At 41.1% G+C, this 22,108-nt stretch overlaps 1 protein-coding gene across 1 annotated transcript in view; it reads right to left on the bottom strand.

The window, feature by feature from the left end:
* The window catches only part of ITIH5 (inter-alpha-trypsin inhibitor heavy chain 5), an 80,345-nt gene that overhangs the window by 18,442 nt on the left and 39,795 nt on the right, over positions 1–22,108 (bottom strand). The window contains exons 6-8 of the mRNA XM_081298194.1: positions 21,812–21,987; positions 20,844–21,024; positions 13,550–13,613 (exon numbers count right to left, since the gene is read on the bottom strand). Coding sequence (XP_081154320.1) covers positions 13,550–13,613; positions 20,844–21,024; positions 21,812–21,987 — 421 coding nt within the window. The remainder of the gene's footprint in view (positions 1–13,549; positions 13,614–20,843; positions 21,025–21,811; positions 21,988–22,108) is intronic.

Below are 22,108 nucleotides of genomic sequence, written 5' to 3'. Positions count from 1 at the left end.
ACCAACACCGGGAGGGCGGACGTGTGGGAGGTCAGAGTGGCCTGGTGGACACGCTGCAGTGCAATCCTGCACCAACACGGTGGCTTCAGACAGAGAGCTGGCAGCACGGGTTCCCCACCCTTCCTGCTACCCAGACCCAGCGCACACAGCAGGAGCATCAGATGGTCTTGGCATTAGACTTCTGGAAGGTCTGAAGGTCCGGGGCTGAGGGTGGCCTGTCTGTGAGGACAGAACCCACCTGCAAGGTCCCCAGGGCCCAGAGCTGGCTGGGCTGCACAGGGAGGGTGGGGGAGGGCATGCTTGTCAGAAAGGGCTGTTTGTTTAGCTGCTGGCCTCCTTAGGGACCCTTAAACAGTGTGCTAAAGTCATCGGGAGGGACCCAGAGGGACTGGCCTGGCTCCTTGGCTGGTATTTTCCCCATCGTGATGGATATCCTGCTGAGGAATGGTTGTTCAGTCTCTCCACTCCCTCAGCTCTGTGACTGCAGACTCCTTATGACCTTGTAAGGCCTCAGCTGCGATGTATCCTTGCGTGCACCGAGGGAAGGCGGCCAGAGGCTCGCAGTTGCTCCATTTCCAGTTGCAGTAGAGCTGTCTGGATGGCCTCTTGCCCTCCTCCCAGAGGGGCCTGGGCAGAAGCCATCTGCTACCTGCCTCCACCCTCCCTCAACCCTTGACTGGCTCTTCCCCTTTCTTTGGCCCTGGAGCTCTGCCTCCCATACAAGGCTTGGGAGGGAGGAGAAGGTGAGGTCCACAGAGCAGAGTTAAGGCGAATGGGCTTATGCTGATCTTTCTGCACAGTGTTTATACACTAAAGATTAACAGAGACCTAGTCAGGCTCTGTTCCAGAGTACAGTCCAGGGAACAGGGTTAGCACATTCCAGAAAGACCAGAGGAAGTCCAGAGAGGCAGAGAATGTGCAACCCAGGCTTTCTAAGGGCCTGAACTGCACTGAGGGTAAAGGAGCGTTGGATGAGGGGGTGGACCAGACCCCGTAGGATCCCTCCCAAACCTGAGATAGTAGGACGGTAACGAAGAAGAGCTGTAGACTCTTTCAGCACAGGTGTATGAGGAGGCAGGTGCACCTCCAGGCCCTTTCCAACTAACAGCCTGAATGAAGATCCTGCATACCTCCCGGGAAGTCATGCTCCTGGACTCCTTCTGTCCACAGCGCTCCCTCTACTGGCCTTACAGATTGGAGAGTCATCGACTAACCCCCAAATACATCCCTTGGAATAATCATGTCCCCAAATTAATTTATTAATAGGTGACCACAGGAGACTGAAGAATGTCTTCCCTAGAGATCTTCTGAAATAGGCATATGAAGCTGATGTTTACATGTATTGCACAGAGTTTCCATGGAGATGAATACAGTGGGGGGTCCGGGTATGATGAGTGAGTGGGGGGTAACTGACATCAGAAAGTTACATTTGCTCTTTGGGGCCATTAAAATAGTTTCCAACAAGTCACCATCCTCATTCATCATTATGTTCCCAGACAGAACAAGGGCTTATTTGGAGTGAAAACAGAAGGGAGGGAGGCTCAGGTCATGCATAGCAACTGCTGGGTGCTGAACCTGAAGAGGGGACAGTGGGCAACTGCAAAGAGGCAAGACACACAGACTAGAACCTAGAGAAATAAGGAATTCTTTAAAAGTGCTGAAGAGGAAACAGGGCTCTTCAGATCAACCAGCAAGAGAGCAGCAGATTTTCCCCAGAGAGCACCAATCCACAGTGAAAGACAGCCTTCTGTACCAACTATGAAAGTTCTTTAAAATTCCAGCTTGTGTTTGAACAAAAGGGTGCTATAGAGACATACAAATACAATAAATAAAGGAAAAGGACATATGCATTTCTTACTATTTGTGCTGTGAAGATGTAACTTAGCCTGGATACAGGCATTAGATGAGATTCCTTCTAATCCTAGCTATTTAGAATCACAAAGGATAGGAATTACTCTGTGCTTAAAACTATTTTATGGTGATGAATTCCTCTTCTTATATGTACTTTTCTTGGATTAAAAGGAGAAAAAAAAAGTCCTTAAAAAACAGTCTTAAAAGTTCATTCCAGCTCTGCCTTCGGTTTACTATTAAGTAAGTCTTTTGATCTCCTCTGTTTAAATTCTTCCAAGCACAAGCCAGGACATAAATAAATAAAAGTAAACTCTGCTTCAGAATATTCACCATTCAATATGGCTAACGATGGTCCATCTTGCTCCAATGGATCTTCAGGAAAAGAAAATTATATAGTCCCCTCTGATGGTGCCTGTAGAATGTAGAACTGAGTTCTTGGGCACTCAACCCCCTTTCCGTTCTTCAAATCCAGGGAGGGCAGTGTCCAGAGGGCAGCCCTGTCCTGTGCACTGTGTGCCATGAACTGAGCCGACCCTTTCCTTCTCTTTCTCTCCATTTTCCTTATAAAGCTGCAGGCTCTTGGCATAGCCCTCAAAGGAGTGAGCATTCCACTGTGGAAATCACCATGCCATGAATGACAAGAGAATAGTTCCCACGAAGAGAAACACAATCTAATAAGTCCCTCCGAGACAGAAGTCAGTGGAGCCCATGACAAACCCAGCTGCTGCCCACCCCTCCCTCCTACTTCCATCAGGGTACCCATTAATGCAGTTCTTCTCAAATGCCTCTGTGTCTCCGTCAAACCATATGCGATGGAAACCAACTCCAACACAGAAGGCTTTTGTACCACAAACCCTAGGTTGTTAGGCATAAGACAACGGGAGCCCATGACATCACAGATGAATCCAAGTTCAAGGGAATTAGTTATCAGCCATCCCATGTTTTCAGCACAATAATGGTGCTGTTCTCCTACCTAGTCCCATCACTTGCCTCATTCTAAAATATTTACCAAGGAGTTGACATGTTCTCTTTCGTTGATCCACACAGTCCTTTTTAATGTACCCAAGGGAAAGATCTTCTAAGCTGCGTAACTTAAAATAATCTTACAAAGAGATCAAAGACTTTTTAAAAGTCCTGTTGGCTATGGAAGAGAATAGTGATCAGCAAATACTTGAAAATAGCCCTAAGATTCTGAGAATTTTAAAACAATATAACCAAGACAAACTGTGGCTACGGGTCACCTTTCAAAGGAGTGCAGAGATGACAGACTCTAGAGTTGAGAGAGGAAAGCAAGTCTGTATTGTCCTCTTGGTGGCCTATTAGTCCCTCCTCTTCTTCGAGACAGGAGGTCCTCAATACCGAGGACCTCCTCTCTTGGAAGGGGATGGCCAGTATGACCCTGTACTCATGTCATTAGAAGAGACAACAATAAAAAATAGCCTGCAATTCTATCAAAGTTTGTGATTCTTACCACAACCTTAAACTACTTGTCTATGACTAAAATGAGGAGAAAGGAAATGTCCACCATCTCAGAAGAGCTCTCATCCCTCCGTGCAACCCATAGGGACCCCTACAGCATTGCCTCAAGAAATCAGAGTAGCCATGACTTGCCAGCAAATGTCGCTGGTCCATGGATATAAAATATGCTTCAGTTGGAGTTTTCCAAGACCATGGTGATCACAAAAACTTAACCTGTAAAAGACAGCACCAACTTATTACACTCTGCAGGTCTTTCGATGATTTCAAGGAAAGTATTCCAAAATCTTGTCATGACAGGCCCCAAAACATTTATGTAATAAGGTCACTGAACATTTTCTAAAAATCTTTGCCAATAATCTCTTTGACTCTTCATGACATACGAGGCACTTTTGTCTTTCTTCCTTTCCCTTCCATTCCTTTCATTTCCCTTCCCTTCCTTTCATTTCCCTTCCCTTTACTTTTCTTTCTTTTTTTCATACTGAGGATTTGACCCAGGGGCACTTTACCACTGAGCTATATCCCCAGTCCTTTTTTATTTGGAGACAGGATCTCACTAAGTCTCTAGGGCTGGCTCAAACTTGAGATCCTCCTCCCTCAGCCACTCAGGTTGGAATTGTAGACACAATGTGCCTGGCCACATCCATTTTTCATACTCGATGTATAAACAACTGAAAGCTCAAAACACATTTGTTGGGCTGGGGATGTGGCTCAAGCGGTAACGCGCTCGCCTGGCATGCGCGGGGCACTGTGTTCGATCCTCAGCACCATATATAAATAAAATAAAGATGTTGTGTTCACCGAAAACTAAAAAATAAATATTTAAAAAATTCTCTCTCTAAAAAAAAAAACCACATGTTTTTACTTCAAGTGGTAGATTAGTATTATTCAAGTTTACACTCATTGTTGATCCTATAATTCTCACTCCAATCAAGAATATAACCTACCCTACAGTCTTGGTTACCTTACCAAGAACCTAGCCTACCCCTCTCTGTAGGTCATCCCTGGGTATGGCTTCCTGCACTTATAGTAAATAAATAAGAGGGTGCTGACCAAAAGAAGCTCACCTCAGTGTACACATCTCCTTCTTAACTGGTATCCTCCATCCAATGTTCTGACATGCTTACTGACTATGTGATTGGGCTCTTGGTCCCTTTGACCCATTCAACTTTCCCTTCAGTTCTCGTGATTCCTGTCTCCCTAGCTTACATCCATCCTATGACTCACTATGAATTCCCAGGACACAGATTGACAAATATCAAGAACATAAAACACAAATATGTGGACAGGCTGTGAAAAAGCCATGCTAAGAGCAAAACTGTGGAACAATTATGTGAAAAGTAAACACAATTTACCAACAAATGTAGATTGTATACACAAGAAAATGTTTAGAGGAAGTGGAGTTGCCCCTCCCCAGACAGGGAGTGTGATGATATTCCTGCTTCTCTTTCACTTTCCCATAATTGTAAAGTCACCATGAGACTGGAGAGGGAAATTTTTGTTGCAAGAGGGAAGGAATTATAAAACCAGATGAAGCTAATTGTTGGGCATAGGTTTCTTTTTCTTGTTCTCTTATTTGTGCACGAGGAGATTGGATCTAGAGCTAGAGGGTCCAGAGGGGAGAAGGCAGAGGTCTCCTCACATGTACGGGGAAGAAGGACTAAGGGAAAAACTTCCATCCCTTCCTATGTAGTGTGGCTCAGCTGCCAGGGCAAGAAAAGCAAAATGAGCATCAAGGCAAAGTTCTGACTAATAATTAGACTGTATGCTGGCAGAAGTTTCAGATATGCTACATATTTCAAAAACCTAAGCTGTGGACGGAATGCTAAAGGGCAAATAATTCCAATACCCCTGACTTAATCTGAACTCTGAGATTCCATTCTCCCACCTGACCCCAAACTTGGTTCTGTTTTGTTATAGGTATTTTCTTCCAGTCTAGCACCTCCCTCAAACTACCCTATCTTCTTCTGCATGGCTCAGAGTCCTCAGTCCCTATAGCTCCCTGCTCCTCTCAGCCAAGCACAGGCACAGCACACCAGAAATGAGCTCAGTCCCTCCTCCTGGTTGCCATCTTATTCACTCAGCCTTGTGCCTACAAGTCACAGATGTGCTGAGGATGGGTGTCTGGTAAACCACTCACTTGCTGACTTAGGTTTGGTTCATCAGATGGTTCTTCTGCAAGGTAAGAATTTGACATGGCATACCTGTGGATGTGAAATGGACTAAATATTGGTGTCTCCCAAAAGCCACAGTTGAAATCCAACATACCACGGTGACAGTATTAAGAGATATTAGAGGTAGTTAGGTCATGAGAAGAGAGCCCTCATGATTGGAATTGGTGACCTTATAAGAAAGTCCAGAGAGCTAGCTATTCTCTTCTACCTTATGAGGACATAGTGGGAAGGTACTGTCCATGAACCTGGAAGTGGGCCCTCACCAGACACTAATTCCACTGCCACCTTGGTCTTGGACTTCCTGGTTCCAAAACTGTGAGAAATAAACTTCTGTTGTTTACAACCACCTAATCCATGGTACTCTGCAGCAGCTGGGACAGACTTGACAGATGCTTACACTATTAGATACAGCTCATCCATCTTTCTAACCTCAGTTGAGCAATTAGCAACTGTTGTCATTAGGCAGACTGGTGGAACTTGCATTATGACCACATCCTAGCAAAAATGGCATTTCAGAGAATTAGAAAAAGTGTCTCAATCAGCAAACATGAGAACTTTCTTTCCTGTCACCCCAACTCAGAGAGATGGCTGGTCCCAGAGGGTCCTTGGAGGTCCAGGACACCAAATCCAAGAGTTCATTCAGAGGAACAATGGCTTCAAGAAGCAGACCTGCCTGAATCGGACACAAGAAAAACCCAACAAGTGCCAAATCATAACACAATGCCTAAGGAAGTGACTGAGACCTGGCCTTGGCCCTCCCTGGATCTCTGGCTTAAAGATGCAAGTCTGCTATCTGGAACTCCAAACAGCCTCTCTAACATTTTCTCCCTCCCATTCTCTACACCATACTGGTACAGTAGACAGATAGTATCAAGCAGGTCTCATGCTCCAAACTCTCTGCAACATGCAAAAACTGCTTCTGGAGGTCCTGGAAGGTAGTCACATGAATGAATGGTGGTCATCCCAAAATGGGAATGCCACCCCACAGGCAGGCTACCACCACTGAAGGGCAGTTTCAATTGCTCAAAGGGACTTTGGTTTTTTCACCCTGACTGGTATCTCTTCATTCATTAGAGAACTGACTAGTCACAAGCATATGACCCTCTTCCACCTCCAGGACATCTGGGGCTCAATCCTGCCTTCTCACCATCTCTGTCTTTCTTTCCCTCTCCCCAGCCCCCCTGACCTTCTCCTATGAGACCCAGTCTCTCCTCTGTCCCTAAAGGAATCTCATCCCTACTGTAGCTACAACTCCCCTTGAGGTATTTCCCAGGTCCACCTCTCCGGGACTGACTTCTCCCCAGGCTTTCCTTCACCATGCCTCATCACCATCCCATCACTTCCAGTGTAACCTGCTGAAAACCCAGTGCATAATATTCTTTATCTCAAACCAGCTCCTCCTTTAGAATTCTGTACTTCTGTCCCCAGTTCTGCAATCCTAAGAATCTTTCTTGTTACTCTCCTGCTCCTCAACATCCAGCGTGTGTCCGATTGCAGGGTTGTGAGCATCTCCTCAGAGAGGTTTTATCTGGGGGGATCCTGTGCAGCTTGACTCTCACCGTGTCCCTCCAGAAGCTTCTGCCAAGCGCCTCTGGGTTATCACTGTCTCACACTCCTTATGGGACAGTTCTTTGATTAGATGGTTGTATATTCAATCACCACCCTAAATGTGTTCTGTTCTATTTTATTTGAGTCCCATATTTTGTAGGAAAGTCCTTCTCCCCACACCCCACTCAAGCCCATGGAGAGTTGGACAAACTTCGATGTTGCCTTCCCCCAGCAGTGAGTGAAGTTTCTTCTGCCTATTATTTCACTGAGAGTGTGGTCCTTCAAAGGAACCAGCTCCAGGCAAGGGTCAAAGGCTCAAATCCCCACTTCAGAAGGCCCAAGGCCTCATGGGCTGTTCCCATGTGGGCTTCAAGCCCCAGGCCTGGGATGTGGACACTGACACTCTCCTGGGGGGACATCACTAATATGGTGGTCAGCACTTGCTCTTCAGTGCCCTTTCCAATCTTAGACTCTGTCTTCACTTGTTACAGCTCAGCTCTGCTCTTAAAAGACTTCTTTCAAGGAATAAGGAAGCCAGACAAACTTTCACATTATCTAATCCAAAACATTATCCAAACCTTCAGAGATTCTAACATTCATTTTTTTTGGAGGGGAGGGGGGGTTCCAGGAATTGTATTCAGGGGCACTCGACCACTGAGCCACATCCCCAGCCCTATTTTGTATTTCGTTTAGAGACAGGGTCTCACTGGGTTGCTTAGTGTCTCGCTTTCTGAGGCTGGCTTTGAACTTGCAATCCTCCTGCCTCGGCCTCCAGAGGCACTGGGCTTACAGGCATGTGCCACCATGTCCAGTTAAATTCATTCTGGTTTCAGCTCTTTCTTTTTTTTTTTTTTTTGGATTTTATTTACTTTTATTTATTTATTTATTTTTTATTATTATTTTATTGTTGGTTGTTCAAAACATTACAAAGTTCTTAATATACCATATTTCACAGATTGATTCAAGTGGGTTATGAACTCCCATTTTTACCCCGTATACAGATTGCTGTGTCACATCAGTTACATTTCCATTGATTTACAAATTGCCTTTCTAGTGACTGATGTATTCTGCTGTCTATCCCATTCTCCACTATCCCCCCTCCCCTCCCCTCCCTTCCCCTCCCCTTCTCTCTCTCCACCCCCTCTACTATAAATCGTTTCTTCCACTTATATAATTTTTCTCCTACTCCTCCTTTCCTCTTATATGTAATTGTGTATAACCCTGAGGCTCACCTTCCAATTCCATGCAATTTCCCTTAACTCTCCCTTTCCCTCCCGCCTATCATCCCTGTTTAATGTTAATCTTCTTCTCCAGCTCTTCGTCTCTACCCTGTCCTTGGTTACTCCCCTTATATCAAAGAAGACATTTGGCATTTGTTTTTTAAGGATTGGCTAGCTTCACTTAGCATAATCTGCTCTAATGCCATCCATTTCCCTCCAAATTCTATGATTTTGTCATTTCTTAATGCAGAGTAATACTCCATTGTGTATAAATGCCACATTTTTTAATCCATTCATCTATTGAAGGGCTTCTAGGTTGGTTCCACAATCTTGCTATCGTGAATTGTGCTGCTATGAATATCGATGTAGCAGTGTCCCTGTAGCATGCTCTTGTTAGGTCTTTAGGGAATAGACGGAGGAGGGGAATAGCTGGGTCAAATGGTGGTTCCATTCCCAGCTTTCCAAGAAATCTCCATACTGCTTTCCAAATTAGCTGCACCATTTTGCAGTCCCACCAACAATGAACAAGTGTACCCATTTCCCCGCATCCTCGCCAGCACTTGTTGTTGTTGGACTTCTTAATGGCTGCCAATCTTACTGGAGTGAGATGGTATCTTAGGGTGGTTTTGATTTGCATTTCTGTGAATCACCCTGATACCTAAACCAGACAGAGACACTTCAAAGAAAGAAAACTACAGACCAATATCTCTAATGAACCTAGATGCAAAAATCCTCAATAAAATTCTGGCGAATCGGATTCAAAATCGTATCAAAAAAATTATACACCATGATCAAGTAGGATTCATCCCTGGGATGCAAGGCTGGTTCAATATATGGAAATCAGTAAATGTTATTCACCACATCAATAGACTTAAAAATAAGAACCATATGATCATCTCGATAGATGCAGAAAAAGCATTCGACAAAGTACAGCATCCCTTTATGTTCAAAACTCTAGAAAAATTAGGGATAACAGGATCATACCTCAACATAGTTAAAGCAATCTATGATAAGCCACAGGCCAGCATCATTCTGAATGGAGAAAAATTGAAGGCATTCCCTCTAAGATCTGGTACAAGACAGGGATGCCCTCTCTCACCACTGCTGTTCAACATAGTCCTCGAAACACTGGCCAGAGCAATTAGACGAAAGAAATTAAAGGCATAAAAATAGGAAAAAAAGAACTTAAATTATCACTATTTGCAGATGATATGATTCTACACCTAAAAGACCCAAAAGGGTCTACAAAGAAACTATTAGAGTTAATAAATGAATTCAGCAAAGTGGCAGGATATAAAATCAACACGCATAAATCAAATGCATTCCTGTATATCAGCGACAAATCCTCTGAAACGGAAATGAGGACAACTACTCCATTCACAATATCCCCCCAAAAAATAAAATACCTGGGAATCAACCTAACAAAAGAGGTGAAAGACCTATACAATGAAAACTACAGAACCCTAAAAAGAGACATAGAAGAAGACCTCAGAAGATGGAAAAATATACCCTGTTCATGGATAGGCAGAACTAACATCATCAAAATGGCGATATTACCAAAAGTTCTCTATAAGTTCAATGCTATCCCAATCAAAATCCCAACAGCATTTCTTGTAGAAATAGATAAAACAATCAGGAAATTCATATGGAATAATAAAAGACCCAGAATAGCAAAAACAATGCTAAGCAGGAAGTGTGAATCAGCTCTTTCTTTATGTATTTCCTCAACCAAGAGCTCACTCATTCCCTTTTTGACAAGAAATCTGCATCTCATCTCCAAGGACTAGACCAGTTCCTACCTATTCCACCTCCATCATTTATCTTTTGATATCTCAGCTCTTCCTCTTCCCTAAAATTCTTTCCACTCTCTACATGACAGAACAGGTTTGAATAATTATGACTATTCTGGGTTTTCCCCAGCAAAATCCTAAAGTCCTTTATTACAGTGAATCACCTTTCTTAAATATACTGCCTCTGTGTTTTATACATGCGATCCCTCTGTCTGCACTGACCCTTTCCCCACCCTCTCATCCCATCCACTTGACTAACTTCTGAGAGACCTTTGAGACTCACTCAACTACGTTCCTCAAGAGACAGTCATCCCCAGTCCCACCCCTAGAACTGGTCACCACCTCACTGCACAATGACTTGGCCTTCCACGTACCTCCATTATATGGAGTACTTTATATATAATTTTTATCTGTCTCTAGACAAAGGCTCTGTGTTATTTATCCTTGATTCCCCTATGCCTCACACCTCGCCCACAGTACACAATCAATATTTGTCTCATTCTTGGAGAATATGAAGTTCAGAGTCAAAGCCAAGCTGGAAACAGTGGGGATAGTCCGATGTCCTGGACAAGAAAAGAGGGTGGCTGTGCTTTCTGGCATTGGTAGCTCTCAAGAATTTCACCCAGTTGGAATTTCAATCAGCCTGCCAAGGCTATGCAATCCCCCGAACGACCAAGTGTCCCGACACTCCGATAAGCCCTTCCAGGTTTGTTATCTCATTTGATTCTCTTTGACTCATTGAGTTTATCTCATCTTTACTTGTAGCAAAGTTCCCTTTCAGCCTCTATCTAGCCTTTGACAGAAAAATTTGGCAATCCCAATTCGAGATGAGACTGCAAAATCAGGAAACCAGAAAGGGAGAAGCCAGAAAATGCAAGAAAAGCATTTACTGTCTCCATGCTTCAGATGGTTTCAAGGAGCCTGCAACCTGAGCGGGTGAAGTGCTGGAGCCTTTTGGCTCCGCACTGGTCTTCTCTGCATGAGAGCTCACCTGGGGCTTGTGTTCAGAGACACTCAGTGCTTTTTAAGCATGATCTCATTTAGGTACATCATAATTACCTCGACCATTTTATTTTCAACAAAATTGGGTGCCTCTAGTTTATTTGAAATTATCTGTATCATCATCATTGTGGGAGGGCAATTTTTCCCTAAAGCTAAAGATTCAAGTTCTCACTGATGGCCTGGGGAAACAATATTTTGCCCTCTGCTCATCATGTATTACTTCATGTTCTGAGTCAAAGACAAAAATCACCAGTTTTCCCACCATCTTCTGCATCCTGCCCCAAGCCTCAGATCTCTATGTTTAATATATTTCTGAAACAATCATCTCCTAGTGGTGATATTTTGACAAGGGTCACCTGGTAGACAGAATAAGTACTTTCCACTGAAACAACCTCTACCCACATGCCAGTTAGTCACTGCTCTGGACAAGGGTGAGCCAACTGTGGTCCAGAAGCAGAATCCAGGCTGCTGCTGTGTTTAACGAATAAAGTTTTACTGGTACACAGTCACGGCTCTTTCTTTGCAAATGATCTATGGCGGCTCTTGTTGAGTCAAGTAGTTACAACAGAAACCACCTTGCCTGCAAAGCCCTAAGAGGTTTACTATTGGTTACTTTATAGAAAGTTTGTCCAACCAGAAAGAGGGAAGCCTGACTTTTGTTATTCCCTGGGGCCATGTTTACAGATGTTTAAAATGGGGTCCAGGACCTGGACAGGCAGTGCAGGTGCACCCAAAGCTTCCTGTTGACTTGTATTTGTATGACAACTGGCAGTGCTTATCCTCGAATGCCTCCACACTCGCATCCCTCAGGCCTTTTCTGAGAGACTCAATTTATCCTGAGAACTCTCCCCTCTGACCAGAGGCCCTTCTGGATTCCCCTGCCTGTGCCGAGCATTCCTCCTGCTGCCAAGGGACACTTACCATCACATGAAAGCTACTTCCTGCATGTCCTCGTAGCATCAAGAATCTTCCCTTTCAGAATATGATGGGCCCACATGTTCTTGAAGAGGGCGGCTAGAATGATCCACACTATGGGACATCACTGGACTTCACCATCACCCCTAGTGATGGTACACTCTGTACCTCCGCTGTTCCCACACTTGGAATCAATCTGTCCCATCCAAATTGTGAATGGGAAAGAAGCCTGTAAATGCCTAGGTGTGCTTAAATAATGCCCAGCATTTAAATAATAAAATGCTACTCACTAATTCTGTGGATCAGAGCAGAACGGTTCCACTAGTTTTTTTTTTTTTTTTTTTTTTTTTCGCAACATGCTGCTGCTGGCAGAAGACCCAGGATAGGTGACGTTGCGTGAGCTTACTGAGATGCACAGCATCATGCTCCTTGGCAACAAGAGTGGATGGAGCCTCTGAGCTTGAGAGATGGTCTGAGGTTTTGTAATGGTTCACATCTAATGTATGGCGAAGAGCTTTAGGGTGGAATTGACCTGCACTTGAATCCTAGCTTTCTACTTCATGTATCTTTGTGTATTTCAGCATAGCTACAACAACATCCTGACCATCACAAATAGAATGGAGATAGCAATGCCTACTTCACTGGGCTGCCAAAAGGTAACATGGGGAAAAAAAAAACATATAAAACCCTCACAGTGCTTGGTATGTACTGATAACTCATTAATGTTTACTGTGCAAGAAGAATTTAAAGTCCATGTGCTGGTATAGTCTCAGCAAATATCCTGATATGGTTATTCTGATAACAGGTTTAAATGTTATAAATTGGTACAGCCTTTATAGAAAATGTACCTGTATTTCACCACTATGCATTAGGTGCTGTGCTAAGAGCTGGGAATACATACTACAATGATCAAAAAACATGATGACCCCTGACCCAAGAAGCTTGCAGACTATTCAACAGTACAAGTTAAAATGTCCAAATAGCCCTTAGAATCCCAATTTTGAACAGTAAAGTAGAAACTATCCTAGAGATAAGGTGAATCCATGAATGACATACAGCAGTACGCAGATCACCGTCCTCTACTCCATTAGTTCTTACTTACCTTCATTTTAATTTGGCAATGACAGATAAGAAGCACCATGCTTGGGACTGGGCCTGTGGCTCAGTGTTAAAGGGCCTGCTCAGCATGTGTGAGGCATTCGGTTCGATTCTCAGCACCGCATATAAATAAATAAATAAAATAAAGCCCATCAACAACTAAAAATTCTTATTAAAAATCTTTTTTTGAAAATGGGAGTTCAAAACACAATTTGAGTCAAATGTATGAAAGATGATATATCATGAGCTATGTAATGCTTTAAATAATCAATAAAAAAAATCTTTTTTTTTAAAAAAAAGAAACACTATGCTTGTTCTCTATCCTTTGATATTCTCAACCAAATGAAATGGACAAAGACAAATTTCCCAAAGCTACTAGGGTTGGTGCAGAATGGCAGAGTGTGGGAACAGGTTTGGAGAAAGTTACAACATACAAAACGCCTAGTAAATGATCCATTAGTCACTGTGTGGTTACCAAAAAGGTTCCTTGGCCATGCTCCTTAATACGAAAACATGAGTAGTAGAAGTGATTACACAGGCTAAGGGAAGAAAAGAGGAAAAATGTGAGCTTTGGCCAAGGAAAAATGTATTCCACAGACAGGATGTTATCCTTGATGTTCCAAAGGCCAGGCATGTCAACAATGCCCGTGCCTTTAGCCTGCAACTAACAAGGGGAAAAGAGTCAACCCTGGTCACATGTCCCTCCTTTGTGCTGCTCTTCTCAGCTCCTGCTCTCCCTGAGTTTTACAAGCTCAAATAGAGAGACAGAAATCTTGCCTGACCCAGCACCAGAGCCATCACCTTTCAACAGATTCATCTGGAAAAACGTGGGACAGAAAAAACAAAGCCAAGTGCCATCAACCATGCCATGGCCGACTCTGTCCCTACTCTCCTGCTGGGGAAACCCTGGTTTCTAGACTCACTTTCCACTGGATTAGGACAGGAAGCAGAAAGTGCACGGCTTCAGGGGCTCCTAAGGGCTGCTATGGCTCTTACCCAGAGGATACATCAAGGTTAAGTGATCTTCCAATTTATAAGTCAATTTCTCATGTAATTATTCAATACCAACAATATGCCCTATATTGTGATAAGTACTTTAAAGTCAGTCAAGCCCATCAAACATGATGGAAGCCAAAACATCCAAAATCACAGTGAATGATTCTTAGTAAAATCCAAGGGGACTGTGACAAATGTCACATGTTGCCAAGTTTGTTGACACAGTATGAAAACTCTGTGCTTGGGGCAACTGTCTTCTGCTCTGAAGACACAGCATCATACGCAAGATGGTCAAGATGGTCAAAGAGGCAGCAGAGCTTTTCACTTAGTGCCGGGGCCTTAGAGAAGCTGAGAATTGCGAAAGTAGTAGTTTTCAAAACCACTCAATGCAGCAAGGGGCTTTAGGAATGGCTCAGACATGTGTTTGGCTGATCCAGGGTGATTCTCTTGGAAAGACGCCAGGCTGCAGCTAAGAGCCAGCAAAGCACATGCCAGACTGTCAGTGACTAGCAGGGAATGGGGTTTTAACATCCAGGAATGAAGAAAGAGGGAGGATGACAAAGGGTCTGGTATGTGTCATCGCACTGCTGTTATAGAAAGTAGGAAATCCTGCCTGCTGCAGCCTTCTCAACCCGGTCTTGAAAGGGGACAGTGCCCTGACCTTGTACCCATGTGCACTTCTCGCTGCTGCACAAGACAGGACTTACAACATGTTCCATGTCTAGAGGTGCCATGGCACCATTGGTTCATAGGCTTCAGAGTTGGATCTCAGAATGAGGCTGACCCTGCCACTCACCACCCATTATCTACCTGTGCTGAACCTCAGTTTCACCATAGATTCGATGGGGATGCAAAAGGTTACAAAAATTAAATATCCCCTTATTACTTAATTCACATAAAACCACAGCATAATAAATAACATGTGAAAATGCTCCAGGATTTTTTTTTTAAAGAGGTGTTGAAACTATTTTATGAGTGACAATAAATTTAGGAGATGGTGATTTATCTCATGGGTTTGTTTGTTTGTTTGTTTTTTGTACCAAGGATTAAACTCAAGGGCACCTAACCACTGAGCCACATCCCCAGCCTTTTTTATTTTTTTATTTTGAGACAGGATCTCACTAAATTTCTTAGGGCCTCACTAAGTTGCTGAGGCTGGCCTCAAACTTGCAATCCTCCTGTTTCAAGCCTCCCGAGTTGGATTACAGATCTGTACCACCACACATGGCTCATAGGTTTTCTCTGTATAATTGGGGGCAGGGATTATCTTTTGGGGAATTACTTAGTAAGAAGATTCTTGATCATTGTCCTGTCAGACGGGGAAGAAGATGGTTGTGTACTAGAATGAACTGGGTTTGGAGTCAGTCCCCGAAGTGACCCAAGCATGGGAGCCATGAGTGTTTCAAGCTGCTGCAGCTGTGGGTAACTAATGGGCTCTGAGTGGAGGGACACTGGGACTGATCAGGAACCTCCCACTTTGGAACTGCTTAATACTTTTTTGGGAAATAATCCAAATATTATCATTGTGTTGAGTTCTACACATGCATGCTATTGAAAGTGTCATTATTAATAATTTATACTATTTACAGTTTGAAACCATGAAGATAAAAACAGTATTTCTTTTTGTTTGCATGGCTTTAAATACTAATATACTTGACCCTTTTTTCCATGGTCTTAGGGAATCCTCTTATCTTCTTCATAGACTGTTTCACATTCTTTGCTTATTTTCATGTGTAGGATTACCTTTTTGTGATCTGGAACAGCTCATTTATATTCATGATCAACTCCTTTGTCTTTCTCCTGCATACAACTTACCAATTTTTTTATTGACTTTTTGTTTTTTAATTTACCACAATTTCCCAATCTTTTATTGACCATTGTTTTTTAAAATTTACAACAGTTTAATATTTTTATGCAACGCAAGTTATTGGGTTTTTTTCCTTATAATTAATTTCATTGTTTTTAGGCTTAAAAGTACCCTCCATTTAAAAATTAATTAAAAATGTCCCTGTATTTTCATACATATCTTTGGGCATGGTTATTCTGATAACAGGTTTAAATGTTATAAATTGGTACAGCCTTTATAGAAAATGTATTTGTAATATGTATCAAAACCCACTAATAAGTTGGCATTCTTTGCCCCAGTAATTCCACTTCTAAGAATCTAACAAGAAAATGACTGGGCATGTGGTCAAGGATTTCTACACAAAGACACTCATCCCAGTGGTGTTTGTAATAGCAAAAAAATGAGAATAATTTAAAAGTCTCGCATGTGTGGGGTAAATATCATACAGCTACACTCTCCCATGTGGTAACCATTAGCTATTCGAATTAAAACATTGAAATTAAATAAAATAAAAAATTCAGTTCCTTGGTTGCAGTAGCCACATTTCACATGTTCAACAGCTATATGTGATGAGTGGCTACCAGATTTGACAGCACAGGTGTGGAATATTTCTGTTCTCACAGAAGCTTCTGTTAAGTAGTACTACTCCATGACCATTAAAATCGGGTTTTTTAAAGAATATTTAATAACAAGATGCATTCAAGATATGATGGTAAACAAAAGTATCAGAATACAAAATATATGGTGGTAACAGGGATTCAGATTGGTTTTAGTAACTTTCTTCATTAAGTTAAATTAGATCAGAGGAAATCCAAACCCTGTCCTTATGATACTCATATTCTAAACAGAAAGAGAAAGAGGAAAGAAAATCCAAGACACATAGATGCTCAAGAATTAAGTGAAATGCAAGGAGAAATCTACCATATGACACCTACTTAGTAACTGTTTATTGACTGAAGATACAAGTGGGAACTGTCATGCTAGATTATACAAAACACCAATTAACACAGTATTCTGTGGCCAACAATAGCCTTGGTAGTCCTCCTATCAATGTTCATTATGTAGCCACCAAAGTCACAAAAACAACTTGGGCAGCAAATGGCACTTAAGAACTTATATAAAGCAAAAAAACCTTTCAGAATAAAAGTACTTTTAGACAGAAGATCAAGAGTGAGAAGTTATACACCATTCATGTATGATGTGTCTTTCTACATATGGAAAGACCAGGAAGCCTCTCAAAACATCAATTAATAATTACACACTATGAAAGAGTACTTCACTATGGTGTGATTGAAACCTCAGGAAAAACTTGAGAAAACTATAGGCAATTTGGCCCCAATCTTCCCACTGAGAATAACTCAAAAGCAGAAAAAACATATATTTTTATTTAAATCTTGAAATCATGTCTCAGTAATCTCAAGCACTCCAACTTTGAGCCATCTGGATTCCCAGAAAAATCTTGAGCCCTGAATATGGTCTAAAGAATCCCAGATTACACACTTAACAGAAACAAGACAAGAGTTTCTCTAGAATAACACACCATCATACCAGGGCTCAATACAGTTTTACCAACAATTTCTAAAATTTAATGTCCATAATTCAATCAAAGATATCCAGTCACATAAGGCAAGAAGATGAGAGACAATAAAAACAGCCCCTAAGAGGCTCCAAAGTTTGGATTTATTAGACACACACATTACTGTACTTGGGAAAATTTTTAAAACATTATAAAAAAAAACTTTGTAAAATAACTGAAAATTCTTTTAAAAATGACTAGACAGATTTGAGAAATACTTGAAAACAAATAGGATTTCTAAAGCTAAAATGTACAATGACCAAAATAACTCAAGGGATGAGTCTAACAATCACTTAGACATATATGAACAGAGTATTTGTGAATTGGAAGATAGGTATGAAATGAAGCATGGGTAAGTTGGAATATATAAAAGAGAATGTGGAAAACAGAGAGGAATAAAAACTCTAACATTGGAATCACACATGGAAAAGTGAACTTCAGAGATTATGACTGAGAACATAGCCATGAATCCACAAATTCAGGAGGTTCTATGAACTTCAGGCAGAATAAATAGAAAGAAATTCACCCTAGAATCACCATGTTAAAATGATAGAAAACTAAAGACAAAGGAAAATCTTAAAAGTAGTCAACAATTAAAATTCCCTTAGAGGAAACACAGTTTAAATTTTTACTGACTTTTTCAATAGCAAAAATGGAAACCAGAAGAAAATGGAAGCCAAACTAAAATTCCACATCCAGTAAAAATACACTTTAAAAATGAAGGGAAGTAAATAATTTTCTGGCCAACAAAAACTGGGAGAATTCTTCACAAAAACCTACAATGTTAAAGATTTTAACACGATTAATGGATGTTCTTCAGGCAAAAGAAAAGTACTTTTAGACAGAAGATCAAGAATGAGAAGTTATACACCATTCATGTATGATGTTTCAAAATGCATTCCACCGACACGTAGAATTAGAATAAAAAAAGATGCAAGAAAGAAGGAAAAGCAATAAAAATGGAAGAACTGGCAAAATGAACTTGAATGAGATGTGATGTTGAAGAGGAATACAGAGCTATTTTTCAGGGTGAGGATAACTTTTGCCTATATTAATTAGAACTTATATTTAGTTATACTCTGATGAAAAATATTTAAGCAATTTTTGGGGTAGAGAAAAACTAAATGCCATAAAAAAGATCTGTCAATCTTCTGTCAAAGATCTGCCAATTTACTGCATGGTTCTAAAAATACAAATGATCCAAGAAATCATTTATAAAGTAATCGTCAACTGAGAAAAATATTTGCAATACTTCATTAGCTGTAATAGAGTCCATTACATATGGAGTGGGATTTATGGTGGAAACAGATGGATATGGGTTCTTAAGAGCTTCGAGGTACTATTTAACACATCAGGTTGTATATATACAATTAGTTAAAAAAAAATAGTTAATGAATTTAAAAAGAAAAGATAAAGACCTCACTCAATTTTTAATGAATGTAGAGTTATAAATGATCTGGCATCCTGTAGCTCTCAATTCACCTTATAAAAGTTGTGGATATATTACAAATAGCCAAAATGATATTTATGATACCAAAGTAAGATAAGGAATCATCTTTTCTAATGGTTTGTTTAAAAAAAATGTAAATAGTTGTATTTTCAGGATAACTTAATTTCTCAGCAGAGTACATAGCCCCTTAATCCCTTTCAGCCCTGGAATTTTAAGATTCACTGCAAGAATAATAACAAGAATCAACAAATGGGACTTACTTAAACTAAAAAGTTTTTTCTCAGCAAGAGAAACAATAAGAGAGGTAAATAGGGAGCCTACATCCTGGGAACAAATTTTTACTCCTCACACTTCAGATAGAGCCCTAATATCCAGAGTATACAAAGAACTCAAAAAATTAGACAATAAGATAACAAATAACCCAATCAACAAATGGGCCAAGGACCTGAACAGACACTTCTCAGAGGAGGACATACAATCAATCAACAAGTACATGAAAAAATGCTCACCATCTCTAGCAGTCAGAGAAATGCAAATCAAAACCACCCTAAGATACCATCTCACTCCAGTAAGATTGGCAGCCACTATGAAGTCAAACAACAACAAGGGCTGGCGAGGATGTGGAGAAAAGGGTACACTTGTACATTGCTGGTGGGACTGCAAATTGGTGCGGCCAATTTGGAAAGCAGTTTGGAGATTCCTGGGAAAGATGGGAATGGAACCACCATTTGACCCTGCTATTGCCCTTCTCAGACTATTCCCTGAAGACTTTAAAAGAGCATGCTACAGGGATACTGCCACATCGATGTTCATAGCAGCACAATTCACAATAGCTAGACTGTAGAATCAACCCAGATGCCCTTCAGTAGATGAATGGATAAAAAAAAAATGTGGCATCTATACACAATGGAGTACTATGCAGCAATAAAAAATGACAAAATCATAGAATTTGCAGGGAAATGGATGGCACTAGAGCAGATTATGCTTAGTGAAGCTAGCCAATCCCTAAAAAACAAATACCAAATGTCTTCTTTGATATAATGAGAGCAACTATGAACAGAGCAGGGAGGAAGAGCAGGAAGAAAAGATTAACATTAAACAGAGACATGAGATGGGAGGGAAAGAGAGAGAAAAGGGAAATTGCATGGAAATGAAGGGAGACCCTCATTGCTATACAAAATTACATATAAGAGGTTGTGAGGGGAATGGGAAAATAAACAAGGAGAGAAATGAATTACAGTAAATGGGGTAGAGAGAGAAGATGGGAGGGGAGGGGAGGGGGGATAGTGGGGGATAGGAAAGGTAACAGAATACAACAATTACTAATAGGGCATTATGTAAAATTGTGGATGTGTAACCGACGTGATTCTGCAATCTGCATTTGGGGTAAAATTGGGGGTTCATAACCCACTTGAATCTAATGTATGAAATATGTCAAGAGCTTTGTAATGTTGTGAACAACCAATAAAAAAAATTAAAGTTGTGTTTTGAGCATTTCCTTGTGCCAAAAAAAAAAAAAGATTCACTGCAAATTCTGTGAAAATATCAATCCTGAATTATGGAGACCTGAAATCCTTATTCTAAGGCTATGCCAAGGGGACTTCCAATGATTCTACTCTGTTATTCTCCAAGGAATCACCACTGAGCAGAATCATTCTGTGGACAATGGCTGTGTGGTTGAGTGGTCCTCTCAGTGTATTCCTTTGTCTCACGTGATCCACTCTGCCAGTGCCCTATGTCAAGGTGTTTCTACAGCATGTCCCTCTGCTCTCTTAAAAACCAACATGCTAGAACAATGGTTTCCATCAATGGCTTAAATTAATCAATTAGGAATGTTCTCTGTGGTTAGGAATAGCTGCATGATAAAGCAGATATCTGGCAGCAACTGAAATTTTATTCACAAGGCAGATCACTGTCCCAGAAAAACCTGAGACGGGAAAAAATAGGCAGGTGGTATTCACTTACCTGCCGGAGTTTGGTTCCCACCATAGAGGCACTGGTGTCAAGAACAAAGACCACATTCTTGGGCAAAGGAGGAAGGTCTTTGGGAGCAAAGTAGTGCACAAAATAGCCATTTAGAACCTGGTAAGGAAAAAAAAGTGAAAAATGGTAGTACCCAAAATAGTTAATCTATAGAGCTTTTAGAACTAAGATGAAACAGTCTAGGGTCACATTCCACACCCAGAGCAAAATTATCTGTGGTTCTGATCCTCCAAGGGAACCAGATGCTAATCAATCCATATAAGGATAGAATCATCCCTTTAAAATTTATTGATCAGTGGACTGGGAGTGTAAGTACAGAGTGCTTGTCTAGCATGAGTGAGACCCTGGGTTTAAATCCCCAGCACTGAAAAAAGAAAGTATTGATCATGACAACCCATTCAACTTTAACTATCTGTCTCGTTCTGACCTTGCTACGTGTGAATCCTACTTTTTTCATTATCTAGTTTTTACCAAGCATTGTACGCATTGAGACATCAAGGTTGTCAACATTCTGGACGCACATTAATGTATTTTAATATTCCCACCCTGTATCTGGAGCAATAAAACCTAAAGGGAAATAAGCTGTGGAACAGTCTCCTTTAATTAAAATTGAAGATGAACTAAAATTCCAACCTCATCTAAAACACCACAGGGAAAATTACATTTTAGATTTCATTAGCTGTCCAGATTACTGGAGCAGGAAATAGGTACCCTCAGCTTCTAGCAAGGATCATCTCTAGTTTCTTTGAAGACATATTTTGGGTAAAACAATTTTACAAAGAACCAAAAGAGCTTTTGCCCTTAGCTAAATATCAAAATCTACAGTTCTGAGTCTAACAAAAAGTGTCAAGCTACCAACATGAAATAGCAACACAAAGCCTGGTACCTGGATGTCCCCAATGCTCTGTTCTCTATTGACATCATATCGAATGATGAAATCTCCCAAAATTCCATTCTGGGCAATCTTGGCTTGTTGTACCACAGTAGGCTTAAAAACGACCTTGGCAAAAGTTTCATTTTGGTTGATAACAGTAGAAGGAGGTGGCCCCAAATCATCTGCAGCTAACACATAAACACCATAAATAACAATATGAAAGTATTTTCCTAAAAAGAAGTAAGAATCAATATAGTATAAACAAAGAGGGTTAGACTTCATCTTACTGGCAGGTATACAGTTCATATA

Source organism: Spermophilus citellus, assembly GCF_964194105.1.
Source record: "Spermophilus citellus genome assembly, chromosome: 6".
Classification (NCBI taxonomy): Eukaryota; Metazoa; Chordata; class Mammalia; order Rodentia; family Sciuridae; genus Spermophilus; species Spermophilus citellus.
This window is presented reverse-complemented; position numbering and strand designations above follow the sequence as displayed.